Here is an 18,589-nt window from a genome sequence, read left to right as displayed (position 1 = left end):
ATCAATTTATAATCTTTATATAATGTGTTTTTTCAGGATTTTTTGTTGATATTCCATCTTACTGTTAAAATACACCAACCATAAAATTATACACCGTTCATTTCTTTGTAAGGGAGCAAACTTACAAAATCAGCAGGGGATCAAATAATTATTTCCCCCACTGTATGCTGCCAGGAGGTGCCACAGGTCACATTATCTTTACCTACATTTAAGATCGCAGTGTATGATTGCAGATAACATACCGCTGCAGATACTCACCTTATGTTATGCATAATAGATGGCTACTAGATGGCTGCAGCAGCTGGATGATCGACCATCTAGGTTTAGAACCTGTTTGCCTAAATGTGTTCTTGCTGCAGAGCGCATGCAACACTTAGAGGACTGACTATGGTCCTTTACAGCTGTGGGGGACAGAGCAGTGAGTTCGATCTATAATAACCTACTTCACTGTTCATATACGATAACAAACTAAATATAGTCAGCCAATGCCGCAAATGCAGATCATATTTTTTCTTGAATATATAGCCAAGTTTTTCCTAAGCAAATATTACACATTTCTTCACATGAAACATTTTACAGCTATACAATAAAAATTTATTGAACGCAGTCATGAATATTTGTACATGGAAATACAGTACAAGTTAAGGATTCACTAAATCCAAATTAGAAAAATGTGAATACAGATGCTGATATTATAGAACCTGTTGACTAACATAATGTTCAATTTTCTCAGTCGTTACAGGCATTTAGCTTATAGGAGTTTTGTGAGCTGGTGCTGGGGCTTCCTTGGGTAGAAGACACGTGTAGTCATCCCATCATGTGTTGTACTTCGGATACGTCAGGAGTTTCCTGACACCCAGGGAAGATATGGAGGCTTCAAACCGCCCCCCCTTGATTCTCAGGTATTTAAGTGTGTATTTTTTTGGTTTATTTATTGTGTTGAATGTACTGAGTTGCAGTACTTTGTGTGATGTGCAATATAAATGTTTATTTTTTGAGTAAAAATAAACAAGAAGCTAACACTTACAAATGTGTCCTCAGTCTTCAGTGGTTTGGCTGTGCACGCTCCCTTCCTGGACTTTGGAAAGCTCAGTTTGAAAAGAAGATCCCCTGATGATGTGGTGGCTTGTCCATTCTTGTTGTAATTAAGTATTGCATTACAACATTAGTCCTTGCAGGACACAGTATCCTGGACAGCTGTAGCAAAAGTTTATTGTTATGAAAACAGGGCATGGGCTGCACGGTGGCGCAGCAAGTAGTGCGCGTGCCTCACAGCAAGAAGGTCGAAAAGAAAATTTGCATGTTCTTCCCGTGCATGCGTGGGTTCTCTCCGGGCACTCTGGCTTCCTCCCACAGACCCCCCTAACATGCTCATTAGGTTAATTGGTGACTCTAAATTGTGAGTGTTGCCCTGTGATCGACTGGCGACCGGTCCAGGGTGTACCCCGCCTCTCGCCTGTTGACAGCTGGGATAGGCTCCAGCCCCCCCGTGACCCTGAAAGGGATAATTGGCATAGAAAATGGATGGATGGATGGAAAAGAGGGCATACTTAGAAGTACAGACAGCACTGTTACAGTATAAATTCATGCACTAAAGGCTGCAACAGCTCACTGTAGCAGTGATCAACAGCAGGTAACTGTAATGATGCACTGGTCTATATAAAAAGAGAGACGTGACATCACCTTTATCTTACATTTATAGCTATGCCAACAGCTGCATGCAGCGTAAAAAAGGATCACTCATAAATAAACTCTGAGAGAAGAAACTTATTGCACAGAATGGTGGGCTTGGAGTTTATGTGCTGTGATGTAGCAGTCTCAACTATACACACCTTTTGCCCTGGGCTATGCGAACATACTTACATACTTACATTATTTTCAAAAGTTCCCTAAGCTTAGACCTGGCGGACCATCTGTGTATGTATCCCTATCCCCGTGCTTATCTACAAAAGAAACACACAGCTAATTATTTGTATACTTACATGTCCCTCAACTGCAGGTATTCCATGCCAAGTAGGAAGTGGCCCCACCTTTAGAGAAAGTCTCCTGGCTAATCCTGCCTCGTACTGACCAAGGTTGGAGAAACAGTAAGCCTGGGAGTGGTTAGCACACACCAATAGGTTTTTGCCAACTGTAGCTGGGACGTTGACTTCAAAAATGAATTCAATCCACGCCACTCTTTCGTCCACTGCGGCTGGGAGCCGATGGACAGATTTATGCTGGTCTTTACAGCCAACAACAGAACAATGTGTGTGGTACCTCCACATTGATGATTCCTAACACGGTGCTTTCGATAACGAAATGGCAGATCTGTGAGAAGGAAGTGCTATATCTGGTGGGTGGAGAGACACTGGGGAAATGGGGAGGGGGCTGGTGGCTAGTGGGTGGGAATATGCAAATATGCCCGCTCATTACATAACAGTAGGTGCTGAATTCAATTGGTTCGTTTGGAAGCTGCAGGCAGGGGCTTTCAGAGATCCGTATCCCACTCAAAAAAGCATGGACGGTTTTATTTCACACTGTGTATACATGTGGCAGCACCACAGACCCAAAATAACACCCCAAATCCCAGAAAAAGTGAGTTTTTCATAATATTGGACCTTTAAAATACCAATCAATTACTATTATTGGCATGGCATAAATTTACTTAAAGTATCAAAAGTAATGGTACTCACTACAGAGGGCATGATGGTATATATTATATTTATTGTGGAGAGTCATTCATCGATGTGTAATCAGCATTTTACTGTTGTAGCTGGTTGAGTTGAGTTGAGTTCGGTAGTGCAGTCCAGTGGTTCCAAACCTAGGGCTCGGGCACATTCAAAGGGTCAATGGATAAATCTAAGGGGTCATGAGATGATTAATGGGAAGTGGAAAAAAAGTTCTTAGACAAACATCTGTTTTGATTTATTTATTTATATATTCTCTATACTGAGTTATTGAGATGAAACCATGTGAGAGATTTAGAGGGGAAATGTCTTTTCTTATAGACATCTGACACATTACAAGGAGCCACGACTGCACATAAGCCCTTTGTTAAAACAGTTTCTTTTGTTGATTTGTGCTTTCAGAACGAAACACTCTCAGATCAAGACTGGTGCACCACATTCAGTTGCAGCTGTTACCTGAGCCCTTTATATCTTCAGAGTAAGTGTCATGTGTTGTACTGCCATATTTCTGTCCACTGGCTCTAGAGAGGGCTTAAATCTCTGTATGGTCTCTTTGTCTTTGCTGTGGTACCTGCGTGTGTGTGTGTGTGTGTGTGTGTGTGTGTGTGTGTGTGTGTGTGTGTGTGTGTGTGTGGTTGTGACAGGCGGTAGGTGGTAGCTTGGCTGACTGATTGAGTGAATGATTGAAAGTGTGAGTGTGTATGTTGTTCCAGGGAGCTGATTGATTCCAGCCTCCAAGCTTGCACTTTAAAAAGCCAGCTTCTCCCAGCTCCAGCAGCCACTCCTCTCTCCACTTCTGTTTCTGCATTTTAAATAAACCTTTAAATGGCTGCAAATTCTTTGTTGCTGGTGATTCTTGTGAGCTGGGAAGAGAGAGTCTCATTGTTCATGTTGTGCCAGGGTTTCCCAGAGTCCTGGTTGTAACATTATTTGAGATCTTGTCTGGGACTGAACATCCATGAGGTGATGTAAATGTGTGTAAGTTTTTGTGTGTATCTGATTGCCTTTGTTTGAGTGCAGTGGTCATCTCTTTTGGTTGATCATTTGTGGTTGCTGCTGCTTATTTATTTGAGCACTCTGATTAGGTAGACACTGGGCAGGTTCGAAAGGCAACCAGACACAAAAGCCATTGCCCTGATGCACAGCCATTTATCATCCATTAATGCACAGTTTTTTACATGTGCATTCACCACGCACTGTCACTATCAGCATAAATACCTGCACATTGTAAAATTCATTGTATTGGTTTTCTTTTGCCTCATTATTCATTGTATATATTGTTTATTTGATATTTTGCACTACTTAACTTATTGTTCAGTCTTTTTTTTGGCCTGTTTGTTCCTTGTATGTGCACACATCCTTGGCCAATAAGTGGGTGCACACTTCAGTGTATTGCATTTGACTACATCCTTGGTCTTCAGTGATGCACTGAGTTCAGTGTTTAAAGTCCCCTCAAGCTCTGCAAGGCCCTGAAGACTAGCTAGTTTCATTAGTTGTCTTGGTTGACAGTAGTAACTTGGATGAGATCTTTATGTGTGAATGTTTTTGTGTGCAGTGATTTTTGGTTTGTGAAATTTGTTTTCTGGTAACTGCAATCCACATTTGTTAGATCACTTGTGGGTTTCTGCTCGGGTCTAAGTTGGTGTTGTGGTTGACTACAGTGAGACCACTTTGTGTGTGGTTGTTGCAGTCCACTTTTTGGTGTAGTCACTTATGTGTTATTGCTCTTATGTACTTAATTGTAGCAAATTAGTTGTGTTGTGACCTTTTTTTGTGGTTGACATGTAGCCACTTTACAGATCATTGGATCTTAGAGAGGTAGGTGTGGCCTCTCAGTTCATCATGTCAGTTTGCGTTGCTGATTTCCTACGTCCATCACAGACACTTGTGTATGTGGTTGAAGACCACGTGGCGTCCATTTTGCACTGGTAGTGGCAGTTCATTTGTGTTGGTGTATGGCAGCAGCTCTGAAGCTGCTCTACTTGCTCTGACCCTTTTGGTTTGTAGCTGTTGCACTCCACTTTTGTGTAGTAACTTTAATGTTTGGTTTTCCAGTGTTAGGTGGTCACCTTTTGTACCTGGTTGGTTCTAGTCTCCAAGCTTTCAGTTTAAAAAGGTTTCCCCCTTGCACCAGGTGGTGACACTAATCACTTATAGTACAGGTCACCACCTGGTAGTTGGGGCAGAGATCACTTATTTTAATATTAGCAACTGTCCAGCCATAATTGAGGTAGGCCTTGATTTAGGACTCATAGCTGATGTCTATTGAAACATCATAACTGCACATGTATACATGTATTTTTGGAGGCCTTTTTCATATGTCTGTGGGCAAAAATGAAGGCAAGGTGTATAACATCCCTAGTAGGCCTACAAACTGCATGAGGTAGTAAGTAGGCTGTAAGTATGCAAACAGATTGGGTAGGTAGGTGTAGATAGGTTTTAATAAATTAGAGAGCCAATTTGCTCATCAGTCAAATGATTCTTTCTTATAAATCAGTAGTGAAGCTTTTATTGTGAAAGCGAACCCGCTTTGATTCCGACCTGATGCTGTCTCCTGTCTTCCTTTGACTACGCTGGATCATCAGGTGGCAGTTTATCTATTGTGTTCTCAGCCTTATCAAACTGATCCCAGAGCAGTCGGGGATCAGGTTTCAGCACCGCGGTCAGCTCCGAGCCCAGCCTCTTCCTGCTGCAGGCAGCAGATAAACGTTTCCTCCTGTTTTCCCTCCCAGCGACCCCTCCCCCCCCTCCCCCTTTAGATGTGCTCTCATGACAAATCCCTCCTGTGTTCTACTGCCTGGCAGACTTGAAAGGCTTCGAAATCACGCAACGAACTAGACTCTACAACACCTTCATTTTTCTTCTTGAGACTGACTCGTCTGACGCGGTTTTTGAAATTTTTTATTTTTTATTTTTTTTTATATTTTTTTCCTGAAAAGCAACAGTGTGAGCCGCTCATCAGTCAGGGTTAGGCTTCCACAGCTGCTTCCCTGGATATCTGTGCCTGGCACTGAAGCTGATCGCATCTTTCCCCCTACTTTTCCAGCTTTACCTTTGCGTAGTATGTTGGACCCGTCTTCCAGCGAGGAGGAAGGGGATGAGATACTGGAGGTGGAGCACAAAGAGGTGGCGGCCCCGAAGAGCCTCGGTGGAGCCCGGCTGTCCCCGGGCCGAGCCGCCGACGGCCACGGCGGCGGAGGGATCCAGCCCCGCGGCCGCGGGTGCGGCGGTGGCCGACCCTCCAGCCCCAGCCCGTCGGTTGGCAGCGACAAGGAGAAAGAGGACCTGGAGAAAATGCAGAGAGAGGAGGAGGAGAAGAAAAAGAGACTCCAGCTGTATGTGTTTGTGATGCGCTGCATCGCTTATCCGTTCAACGCAAAGCAACCTACTGACATGGCCAGGAGGCAGCAGAAGGTAAGGCAAGAGGGAAAAATAAGCCTAAAGCCAAACACAACTTCAAAGTTGTGTTTCAAAGACAACAGTCACTTCTAGAAGAAATCACTACGAGACATGACACCAACTGTTGCTTTCGTAGTCGCACAATGTTGCTCCCGCTTTATAGTCGAATATTCAAGACAGCAAACATGTAACTCCGTTTCCTCAGCCTTGCACACTGAGACAGTCTTGTTCAAATATTAAATTCAGTGCGCATCACAGGGGGATCCAAACCTTGTTAGCCTACTTTTATTAGAAAAGGTAGTTGATCGACCATGATGGATGAAGCGCAGTCTGAGACGGCGGTCACACTACCCCACTGCAACTCCACAAGAGCAAATGTCGACTTGATATATCTTTTTGATCGAAAATACTTTCTTTTCTCCTGCCAACCACATTCTGCATATGTATGCTGTTCCCACCCATTGTACTCCTGCATAATGTGAATTGCCTGTAGGCGCAGAAGCAGCAGTGCTGTCCCCTCCCTCTGCTCGTCTAAAGCTGAGCTCTTATTAGAACAATCGCCGGAGAAATCGTCCCTTCACACCACTCATCAGTGTCACTGAATCACATCTTCTATCTGGAGATGTATCTTTATACAGTATCTCTGCTTTGATGTGATCCTTATGAATGAAGTATCATTATACAGACGACAGCCTGAGGTATATGAGAAGGTTGTATTGGCTTGGTTGTAAAACACCATGAAGCATATTTTAAGATGCCCATACATATTATCCCCATATGAATGATTCGTTGATAACGACAGACAGATAATTCTCACAAGTCATGTGTTGAACTTGGCTGTACAAAAGGAAAGTGAGCGAAGCAGAAGAATGAGAAAGCGCTGAGGATATGTTCACACTGTTTCTGAATAGGGGGACCTACCTGCAGTGGAACTACAGGCATTTAGTGAGAGTATGGTTCTGAGCCTACAGAACAGTCTCATAGTGAAAACAGCATGCCAGCAGCAGCAGCAGCAGCTGCTGCAGTCCTCCATCAGTGTCTACACCTAGGGATCTATCTAACCACCGTGATTTACAACATAAAACCAAGTTTCTTTTATCAGGTTAACAGATTCAGAGAAAATCTGTTGACACATACTCTGCTTGAGGAAGTTGATTAATTGGCATTGACCATGTGCACACATTCTCATGACAAAGACTCAAGACCATGGCAGTCCTTTATTGAATAAAAGGAAAATCAGTGCTTGTACCTTTGTGTCATTCTGTCAGAAATAATTAAATCCACAGTTTGAGTTAACTCAAACAACTTTGTATTGATTCTGCTATTAAACTATAAAGATGAATTAATAATTACAGCAATTTTCATAGCTCAACACTGAATGTATTTGTAAAATTTAAACACGTGAAAAATAAGAAAAAGCACTGTAAACTGAAACTTTGGAACTTTCTAAATATTTCTTATGTAACATATTAAAATTACATCACTCACCTTTTTGGCCAATAGAGAATAACAAAACATCTAAACATGTGGACAAATACCCAGTCACCATAGAGTTTGTGATGGCTAGCATGTAGTTTTACAGTAATCACAGTATTGTAATTCATGCAAATGGATCATTTGGCACACAGAGACAGTACTTTAAAGATAGCAAGTAGCAACGTCTGTTTGTGAAAGCATGCATTACATAATGCCATAGTGTTAAAATCAACAGTATGCTGACAAAGTTTCACAGGTTCTAATTTGTCAATTGGAGGCTTTTTGTTTTTTATGTAATGAAGGAGCTGTGACATCAGATTAATTTTACAACCACATTTTGAAACCAATTAATGAATCAGTATGCATAGTTTGAAGTGATCAGAGTGTCACATGCTATCACTCATCATTCCTGATCTTCATCCAAGGCCATTGATTCAAATGAAAGCTGCTCACAGAGCCCATAAACTTTTTCACTGTGCACAGTGTCACTGATTATGCATATCAGTGTCTTCATGGTTATAATATAAAGAGTAATCATCAGGGTGTCCTGACAGCCACATGGTTACAGACCACTGAACTGTGAAGCCTGGTTCAGTTCTGGCTGGAGACATTTGTTGCATATCATTCTTCCCTCTATGCTTTTGCTTCATGTCTGCCTCTGTACTGACTGCTAACAATTGAAGGCAAAAATGTGAAAAAAGAAAAAAAAATGAAGAAAAAGTAATAATTGACTGCATTTGTCGCACTTGGCTAATGGAACAAATTGGAAGCAAGGCTGACTCACCATGCTGTGTGTTTGGCTATATTTGGAACTCACCTAATACATACTATCAATGTATGCAGTATGCTACTCCATGCACCCTGCATGCAGTATGTATTGTACTACATACTGTATGCTGTTTTTCATAGTAGTATGTAGCATGAAACTGTTGAAATTATTTATCTTGCATTATTCTAAGCCAGGCTTAGTAAACAATAACACAGCTAATGGCAAACCACCAAAAAGAGAACTGTTAATTTTCCTGAATTTCTGAAAGATGAACATTTTCCTGAGAGATGGGTAACACCTATCTGATGACTGAAAGGAAAATGATTAACTTGCATTTTGTCACATTACTTCACTGCATATGTAATGAGAGTTGGAGCTAGTGCTCTTGGTATTTCTGTTGCTTTGGATGCATAACGTTATCCTTATTATCCTTCTCCAATCAAAGTGGTTGTCTTTTCATAAGACTTGTTGATTCATAATTTTTTTTGTTCATCTTTATGCCCATGTTTGTTTGGTCATATCCTCCTGAGACCCAGCCTATTCATTTGTGTCCTCTGTAGTGGACATTTGGTTTTGGTCTATATCTTTTGACTCATTTGAGCTACCCAACTAAGTCCTGGTGTGCTCAGTAGAAGACTTCCTGGCCTTTCCAATGATATCTCATGTGTTTGGGTGGGATGAGGGGAACTTTTTTCATGCTGAGACAAAGTGCAGACTGCAGCAAAATGCAAATGCCAGGAAAAGAGAAAAGATATTTTTAAGATATTGTTTTGTTTTGTTTTTTTAACGATGGTAATCATATATTTTCTTGTTTATGAACATGTAAGGAATCATAAAATTGGAGTCAGAGTTCAGTTAAACTTTTTGTTAGGAAAAATAATAGCAGTGTTATGAATGTTCAATCATGTCAGTTTTGTTCAGCAGTTCAACAAAAGATACAGGTCAAATGTTCAGTTTCATTTAACAAATGGATTGACATTCTTGTTTTCTTGTCAGCCTATTATGATTTCGTTGTGTTATGGTAAAATCGTTCTGTTAGTCCATTACAGTGGACATGCTGTAAAATCTAAACTAAATATATATATATATATATATTTTTTTTACAAAATTCTAAATTGTGACTTGTTGTCTTAGCTCCAAAGAGGCAGGAAATCACAAAAAAAAATAAATAAAAAAAAATTAAATTGAAAGATACTTTTTTTCCTCGGTTCTCAGGAGGATATTGTGAACATTTCCCTCTCGGCAATAGCTGCATAACTTCAATAAAATCCATCAAAAAATTTCATGTAATGACAGAATACCAGTAGTACAAAAATTAAAGCCATTTTTCAGTGGTGGGCCTGGCTTTTCTCTGCTGTTGTTGCTGAAGTCTGCTGTGTTGGCTACAGTGGTTTGTGTGACTGTTGGGGAAGCGGGGCTTGTGAATGTGACTGGAAAGTTGCCTCTTACCCCTGTTGGCCCTCTTGGACCTTCTCAGCTCCAAAAATGTTTGGACACTTTTTCGATTCGCCATCAATTTTAGTAAAACTTTTAGTAAATCTTTGAAATCCACACAGGTTGATTTCTCACATCAAAAAATCTCAGAAGTGAATCTACTGATAACGGCAAAAGAGAATGATAAAAAACTTCTAGCTCTTCAGATCCAGATTTACCTTCTACAAGGAAAATTATTTCCAACTTCTGTTCAGCCTCATCTTACACAAATACTTCTAGCAACTTCTAGCGAGTCGAGGCAGACTGGTCTGATACAGATTCGATTCAACAGCATTCCAATATTTTTTTTGCTTTTGTTTGCATAGTGTATATGTTTGGTCAAATCACTATGTACTACTATTACAGTAGGCTGTTTTGGCTACAGCCAATGGCTTTATCATAGTGACTGCCTGAAATCCTGACATCATTGTGAGGTTGCCAGGCAACCCGATAAGACTCCAGGAAATCACTATGCCTGATTGCTGTTTGCCAAGAAATACTTCCAGCGCATAACTCTCTGTAAATCATTCACTTGTCATTTTGACACTTGTCATTCTGTTTGAATATAAGAAATGAGATACAGTGTCTTAACTGGTTACTTTTAAAGGTGTTGGTAGGTGTAATTTTGAACTTTTGACAGAGTCCGATTAGCTGTATCCCCTTGTATCCAGGCTTTGTGCTAAGCTAAAATAAGCAAAGCTAAGCTAAGCTCTAGCCCCAACATACAGACATGAGAGTGGTGTGACCTTATTCTCTAACTCTTGGCAAGTAAGTAAACGTCTATTTCATCATAAGAATGATCTTTAAAAAATGAGTCTTCATAGCTAATTACTGTCCCTACTGTTAGTTGTCTGTTGGTGTCCAGTAGCAGTGGAACTTGATGATAATGATGGTAATGATCGTCAGTCAGTTGCTTGATCACTATGGTATGGATATACTAACTGATTGGTTTGTACTATAAATATCATTCTAAGCAGACCATTGCTTGTATAACGATCTTTTATTTCTATCAGTATGTAATGAAATTGTGCTTCCCAAAGCATAACACAATACAATAGAAAGTTAATGGACACTCTACTTGCATCTATACCACAGCACACCACAGAAAGCTCAGCCAATGAGTGAGGTGTGGTGTAAATCACTCAAACTAAGATGTCATCCTGACTTGTGATTCTACATCAATGGAGAGAACAGGCAGCAGCTATTAAGATAGATTCCAGTATATCTGTGACGGGCCCTGACTGGACTGCTGTGTCTGTGTCAGAGATGAGCACACAGTTCTTGTTGGTTGCTGTATTGTTATCATATTTGAATAAAATAGAGCCAACCTGACAGTGTCATCATTTGGGGTCAGGGATGAAGATAATTTTAAGTATTTATAATAAGAAAAACAGTTAAGCAGTGACTTGTGTGGTATTGTGGGGTACTTTGCTCAAAACTGCCTTGTGTGGCTCTACTGCAGTTCAGGGGAATTCATTGTTCAAAAAGAGGTTATGGACAGTCAGACGGAAGTCTTTAACACTATGTTTCAAGTATGAACTCAGCTATACACACAGTCACTGTAGCAATGCAGAAGGCTATGCTGTACCTGACTGTACTATACTACGTGTCAGAGCTATGGCATATGGACACCACAAGAACAACGATTAAGAGCATTTCCATGCTCCTGTTTTTGTGCCTATGTGTTATTTATGCATAAAAACATGAGTGGGAACAGTGGAAATAAAAAAAGAAAAAAAAAACTTGATTTGTTGATGAAAATGGAGAATAAATCATGATGGACATGAAATATATAACTTAAATATCATTCAAGCTCCCGCTCCTGTGGAGAGACAAAAACTAGTAACCTTCGTTAAATTAACACGTTAATGTTAATGTCATATTTCCATCATGTTTTCTACATGGTGTTACATCCTTTGGGCTGTGACAGGAACATGTTTTAATTGCGTCATCTTAGTCTTCACCTTCTTCTGTGATTATTGAATGTGACTGACTGCAGAATTTCAGCCAGCTGTTACATTGATGCAGCCAACCCCTAATATCTGCATAACTGTAGAGAACTGAAACACACATTAATCGACATTTTCTCTTCTTTTGTGGAAATTCAGTGAAAACATCTGAACAGAAAGGTGAATATTGATCATCTTGAGCTACTTGCATTTTCATGTGCACGTTTTCTCCTACAAGTTTTAGATATAAGTGGAGATTGTTGAGAAGACAACATTAAGCAAGTTGAAGAAAGTAATCTGACCCTTTTCAGGATCACAGATGAAGCAAAACCATCTCCACTGGAAACCTTCTGCTCACCGCAATGATCTAAGATTGTTGTTTTTTTCAGTATTTGTGTTTTTTAGCTGCTTAAAGCTGCAGTAGGTAAGATGGAGAAGAGAGCAGACTTAGGGTGCTTTTCATTCCATAAATTGGTCTCCTCGTCTCCTCCACTCGCTTCCTCTCCTCGCGTCTTAGCTCCGCCCAGCGAGGACATGAAAGAGGGATGTGAGGAAGGGACGTGAGGACGGAGGAAACGAAACTCCGAAATGAAAAATCCTCGCTCCACAGCGTCAGTCCGAAGCGACGTCAATTACTGATGACGTTTGCACAGCTGTAAAAGCTGTAAAACGTGATATTATGGTCAGATCTGCAGTCAGACTGTTCTACTCCTGATTGCTATTGATGAGGTTTCTATTATATGCCGTTAGAGGCATAACAGAGGACGGGTGTGTGGTAGATTAAACCAACAGCCTTGTAGCCTATATAAAACGTAATATACCAAGAATTTTCATTAATTTCTTGGTGACAGATACAATTGTTAAAAGGACACAGTTGAAACAAGAATCAAGATTACATTTGTGAAGCCCTGCTCCCGCCATGATTCAAACGTGTGCCACATACGACACGCCCCTTAAATAATAATAGACTTCCGCGTAGGCTACACCGGTGTATCCTCACTCTGATCTCCTTCAGAAGCCTCCTCTCTCCTCGCTCCTCGTCTCCTTCAGGTGCATTTAAGCAATTGGAAGATCCTTCATCATGGCGGAGGGGAAACGACTTCCGGGTCGACGAAGGAGAGAGGAGACAAGGACGCACAATTCAACGTAATGAAAAGAACCCTTAGCCTCAAAACTTGAATCAACACAAGTTCCACGTCACTCCCCTTCCCTCTCTGCTGCCCTCATGCCCCGCCTCCAAGCCCCTCCTCCCTGCTGCGTATATGCTGTTGTTGGTAGTTGTGGTATGGGCATTTTCTCCTTTGTGAGTGGCTGTAGCTTCGCCATAGCTTTCACTAGCCTCCTGACGCCGCTCACAGAGCTGTTTGACTGAGCGGCAGCCGGCAGCATGAGCGGTGGGAGGGGGCGGTTTGCAGCGTGTGTGAGTAGTGATTGACAGATGTCAGGCACTCCCTTAGACGCTCCTCTGGCTCTGATTGGTTGTTTTGTGTTGGGCGTGGTGGATTCTTGCAATTCGCAGTAGGAGCAGTAGGTTGGACCAATGGAGCTGTTTTGTTTTTTTTAACTGATTACATGTTTCATGTACTGCTGTCTGGACATAGTGACAGTTTTAGCAAATACAAAAAAAATTACTTTTATGCAAGTTACCTACTGCAGCTTTAATGAACACAATTTCCCAAACTCTGAGATGTTCACCACAAATGCAATGGTTTGACAAAGGCAAGTCCATGAGTAAATTGAAGTGTTAGCTCTGACATGTCTGTATTAACAGCAGGACAGGGAGATGTGACTAGACAGTTGAAAATGAATACCTCAGATGTACAGTACACAGTATACTCTATTGTCATGTCAGCTCCATATTTCATACAAGGGCACTACACTAGTAGTCTTGTTATTTTCTGTCAGTGTCAACATGTTATTTTGGCGTCATCATGTTACTTCACTGTCCCCATGAGATTCTCCTGCACTCTGAGGAGTGCATGATGAAAGACACTTTGGTTTCATGGGAACTGAGGGGCTTTCATAGTGCATGAATAGCGCATGAACTGACTGTGCTTACTATACACCTGTTAAAATTGGGATTTGAAAATACAGGAAATGTTCTGGCACCTCTTCCTGGGCCATCCAGACACTCTTACGACTGTCCACATACCCATTACATTTAGACAAGACTGCACACAGTGAATCCTAAAATCACCACAAGGCAGCCACTTTCTTTAAAGTATCAGAGCAACAAGGATTGAGTGAATTAATTCCTACATTAAATGACTACAGTTAGGTTGTCAGAATCAGATACCTGTTGAAATTGAAATGCTGTGAACATCCCTCCATTAAGGCTGCAGTACGTAAGGTCGAGAAGAGAGCAGACTTAGCCTCAAAATTTGAACTAACGCAAGTTCACGTCACTCCCCCTTACTCTCCGCTGCACTCATGCCCTGCCTCCAAGCCCCTCCTCACTGCGATGTCTGCCGTGACAACCAGTAAAGTTAGCCTTAGCATCGTAAACAGGCTAACTCTGCCCTGCCGGTAATATACCATACATGCTCTGGAGTGTTATTGTAACAATCACCATATTAGCTTTGTATTGTTCTCGTGTCATCGACAGTTATTTGTCTAAATAAACAGAACAGTTTTATGCCGGTCTCACTGGGGCGAACATGTGCCTCCAACTTTATTCTTCGCGTGTGTGTTTTATCTATACACTGTCGCTCTGGCGCACCTTGCTTACGTCATTTCAGTAGACAGTGGTTAAAACAGACATGCTCAGAATACTACATCTCCTTTCTTTAAAAAAAAAACAGTGAACGCATATAGCTGTAGCTGCCAACAATATTATAGCATTATTATTTCAAACCTTTTAAACTTAGCTTAGCTACTTCAAGGCAGTTATGTCTATCAATGCGTATAGGCAGGATATAACTGAAATAGAACATGCCATTAGTAAATTCTTTTTCTTGAACATTTCTGTAAACATTAGCAGTACCACATAGCACATTTGCACTGTTAACTCTGGCATGCTTTAACTGCAGGGTAAAAAAAACAAACAAAAAAACACTTTTAACATCAACACATGGCATGTTTCTTCACAGGTCCAGTCTGTCTCTTGGTTTCACAATGCGACCTGACTTGGTGGTGGTGAAGTGCAGGGTTTCTTTGAGGCCTGTTTGACCCACAGTGTCCTGCTGCATAGTCACTGGCTCAGCATTCTCAGGATCAGGGTCACAAGTTGGTGCTTCTCGATCTGTGCTGTTCTCAGTCTTTAGGAGGTGATGTTTGTTGCGTCTGAGCACCTGACCTTCACCTGTGAGGATGTTGTATGACCTCGGTGTGCCTGCTGAATCTATAACTGTTGCAGGCTGCCAGTTTCCACTTGGCAGCCGGAAACGGATTGTGGCTCCTGCTGGCAGGGCAGGCCGGGTCTTTGCAGTCCTGTTGTAGTACAGTTTCTGTCGTTTCTGGCAGGTTTCCCTCCTGCTGTGAACTGTGCTGCGGCAGACGAGCTCTGGTTCAAGTTATTTGTCAGTGGTTGGAAGGATTGAACGCAGACGCCTGCTCATTAACCGCTGCGCTGGTGATTTCAGTCCGTCAACAGGGGTGTTTCTGTATTCCAACAGACTCAGGTAGGGGTCTGTCTGCTGTGCATGCGCCTTGTCCATGAGGCCTTTGGCTGTTTGGACAGTCCTTTCAGCTAACCCATTACTCTGTGGGTACAGTGGGCTACTTGTTATGTGCTCAAAGTCCCATGCACGAGCAAAGTCTTTGAACGCCTGCGAGCTATAACAGGGTCCATTGTCGCTGATTAGCGTCTATGGCACTCCAAACCTGGCAAACATGGCCTTGAGTTTTTTAATGACTGTGCTGGATGTGAGGCTGGTGAGTTTTTCCACCTCAAAGTATCGGCTCTAGTAATCAACAGCAACAATATAGTCGGTGTTGTTCCACATGAACAAATCCGTGGCGATCACCTGCCAAGGTCGCCCTGGAATAGGATGTGATATCATCGGCTCCTTTTTGATGGAGTTCCATCGCTCCAGGCAGATGTCGCCTTGCAGGCGGACATTTCTTGCGTGACTCCAACCTGAGGTGATGACCGGCCTCAACATTGAGAGCTGCTCATCTTGCGCTGTGGCGGCTCTGATCTCTGCCATTTTGGTGTTACTTACTGGTGCATTACTGACCACGGTATGTATTTGCAAGTCCATACCTTCACTCAGTGAGCTCTCACTGCACTCGATGGGCTTTCTGGAAAGTGTATCTGCAACTGGTATTTGTTTTCCAGGCTTATGTGTAATGATGATGTCATACCGCTGTAATTGCAGTATCATCCGTTGCAGTCGTGGGGGAGCTGCTGCCAGAGGCTTTCGCATGATTGACTCCAGCGGTTTGTGGTCTGACTCGACAACCACCTGTCGACCGTAGAGGTACTGATGAAACCGTTTGCATCCAAACAGTACCGCATACAGCTCCTTTTCTATCTGAGCATAGTTTTCTTCGGTCTCAGTCAGTGCTTTGGATGCGTATGCAACTGGTTTCTCTCCTTGGAGTAGCACAGCTCCTAGTCCACATTTTGATGCGTCGACTTGCAGCTTAACATCTTTTGTGTGGTCAAAGTATGTGAGTACGGGGCCAGGCTCCTGTGTCAGCAGGTCTTTCACATGCTGAAAAGCAATGTCATGGTTTGAGTCCCACACAAACTCATTGCTCTCTTTTAACAGTTGTCTGAGGGGAGCTGTTGCCTCGGAGAGTCTGGGGGGGAACCTGGAGAGGTAGGTGACCATGCCCAGTATGGTCTCCAGCTCTGCCTTGCTGTGCAGGGGAGCCATTTCTCTGATCACCTTGACCTTGTCAGGGTCAGGCCGGATGCCTTCTCGTGTCAGTCTGTGACCAAAATAGCTCACCTCTGGCACACATATGATGCTCTTGTCCTCGATGAGCTTTATCCCTGTCTCTCTAGTCCTCTCCAACATGGCATGCAGGTTTGCGTCGTGCTCCTCCTTGGTGCGGCCATATACCAGGATGTCGTCCACGATGGCTGCGACGCCCTGAAGCCCTTCGTAAGACTCATCCACCCTTCTTTGAAACTCATCCTGTGCAGAAATTATTCCAAAGGGGAGTCGCTTGAACCTGTATCTGCCATAGATGGTGTTGAAGGTGGTCAGCATGGATGATTCATGGCTTAGTTTGATAGACCAATAGCCGGATCTGGCATCTAGCACGTTGAAATATTGTGCTCCAGCTAGTCTCGGCGTAATGTCATCTAGAGTGGGAAGCGGAAAGTGTGGCCTCTGTATGGCTTTGTTTAGGGGGCGAGGATCAAGGCACACCCTGAGCCTTCTAGTTTTGGGTTTTTCCACTGCCACTAAAGCATTTACCCATTCAGTCGGCTCTGTCACTTTTTCAATAATGTCCATTTTCTCCATTTCATTCAGTTCATCCTTGAGCCTGCTGCGGAGAGCGTATGGAATACGGCGAGGGGGGCACACCACTGGTGTAGCTGAGGGCTTGAGATGAAGGACGCATTCTCCAGGAAATAGTCCAATGCCCTTGAACACATCGGCAAACTCTGTTGTGATGCTTGTGTGTGTTCCTGGCTGTACTTTGACTGTGTATACCAGTTTAACTATGTTTAGGTCTAGACATGCTCTCAGACCCAAGACAGGGGGAGCGTTTTTAACATATACTATGTCAAAATCTAGCATAGCTGTTTCATTTTTGTATCTGCATGTTAGCTTGCAAGCTCCTTTAACTTTGAGCCTCTGTCCTCCATATCCTGAGATGGCACTGTCTGATGGGCCTAACACTACACTTCCAAACATTTTGTGGAACATGTGTGCTGGTATCACATTAGCTTGGGCACCTGTGTCAGCTCTGAACTTTAATTTGTGCCTCGCTTTGCCTATTTCTATTTCTGCAGATGCCTGTTCTCTGCCTGTGTTTGCATGTAGTTTCGTTATAGTGTCAATATACAACTCAGGTGATGTCTGCTCTGTGCAGTCTGAGACCGCATGCACTTTTTTGGGCTTAATTTTGCTTGTTTCTGTGATGTTTGTGTCCTACAAACTTTGGCAAAATGGTTAAATTTCTTGCATTTGTTACATTGCCTCACAGCAAGAAGGTTGCCGGTTCAAGCCTTTCTGTGTGAAGTTTGCATGTTCTTCCCATGGGTTCTCTCCGGTACTCCGGCTTCCTCCCACAGACCAAAAACATGCTCATTAGGTTAATTGATGACTCTAAATTGTCCGTGGGTGTGAGTGTGAATGTTTGTTTGTCCTTGCATGTGGCCCTGCAATCGGCTGGCGACCGGTTCAGGGTGTACCCCGCCTCTTGCCCATTGTAGCTGGGATAGGCTCCAGCCCCCCGCAACCCCGAAAGGGATAGGCGGTATAGATAATGGATGGATGGATGTTAAATTGTGTTATCATTAGTGTGTGTGTGTGTGTGTGTGTGTGTGTGTGTGTGTGTGTGTGCTTGCACTAATGTCAGCCTTAGCATATTCTAACTCCTCTTTATTTCTGGAACATCATTGCATTACATTGCTTCTTCACAAGTAATATCACGTATATGTGTGTTCAGTTAGCTTTTTTCCTGCTATTTTTATCAACTGCATTTCACACAATTTATTTACTGTACATTCTGGTAGTTCTGGTAGTAAGGCTGCTGCATCTAAACTGACATATATAAAACAACACAACAAAACAGAAGCATGCCATATTGACATAAAGTCAATAAGGTAATGGTTTGTGTCCACATAAATGCCTCTGTAGCCTACATTCATTAAAGTAGAGGGAGGGCTTCCAAAGCTGTGGTCTACACACTCCAACTTAAATGTGTTACATCAGTAAATTATTGTTTCA

The 18,589-nt window shown here is 42.4% G+C and overlaps 1 protein-coding gene across 4 annotated transcripts in view; it reads left to right on the top strand.

Moving 5' to 3' along the window:
- The first annotated feature begins 5,452 nt into the window (after window positions 1-5,452).
- cadpsa (Ca2+-dependent activator protein for secretion a) overlaps window positions 5,453-18,589 on the top strand; it is a 335,946-nt gene continuing 322,809 nt past the window's right edge. For all 4 annotated transcript variants that reach the window (XM_070958180.1, XM_070958178.1, XM_070958172.1 and 1 more), the window contains exon 1: window positions 5,453-6,083. In XM_070958180.1, coding sequence (XP_070814281.1) covers window positions 5,733-6,083 — 351 coding nt within the window. In that variant the 5' untranslated portion in view covers window positions 5,453-5,732. The remainder of the gene's footprint in view (window positions 6,084-18,589) is intronic.

Source organism: Chaetodon trifascialis, chromosome 3 (genome assembly GCF_039877785.1).
Source record: "Chaetodon trifascialis isolate fChaTrf1 chromosome 3, fChaTrf1.hap1, whole genome shotgun sequence".
NCBI classification, from domain to species: Eukaryota; Metazoa; Chordata; class Actinopteri; order Chaetodontiformes; family Chaetodontidae; genus Chaetodon; species Chaetodon trifascialis.
Note: the sequence above shows the minus strand (reverse complement) of the source record. Positions and strands in the feature narration are given on the sequence as shown.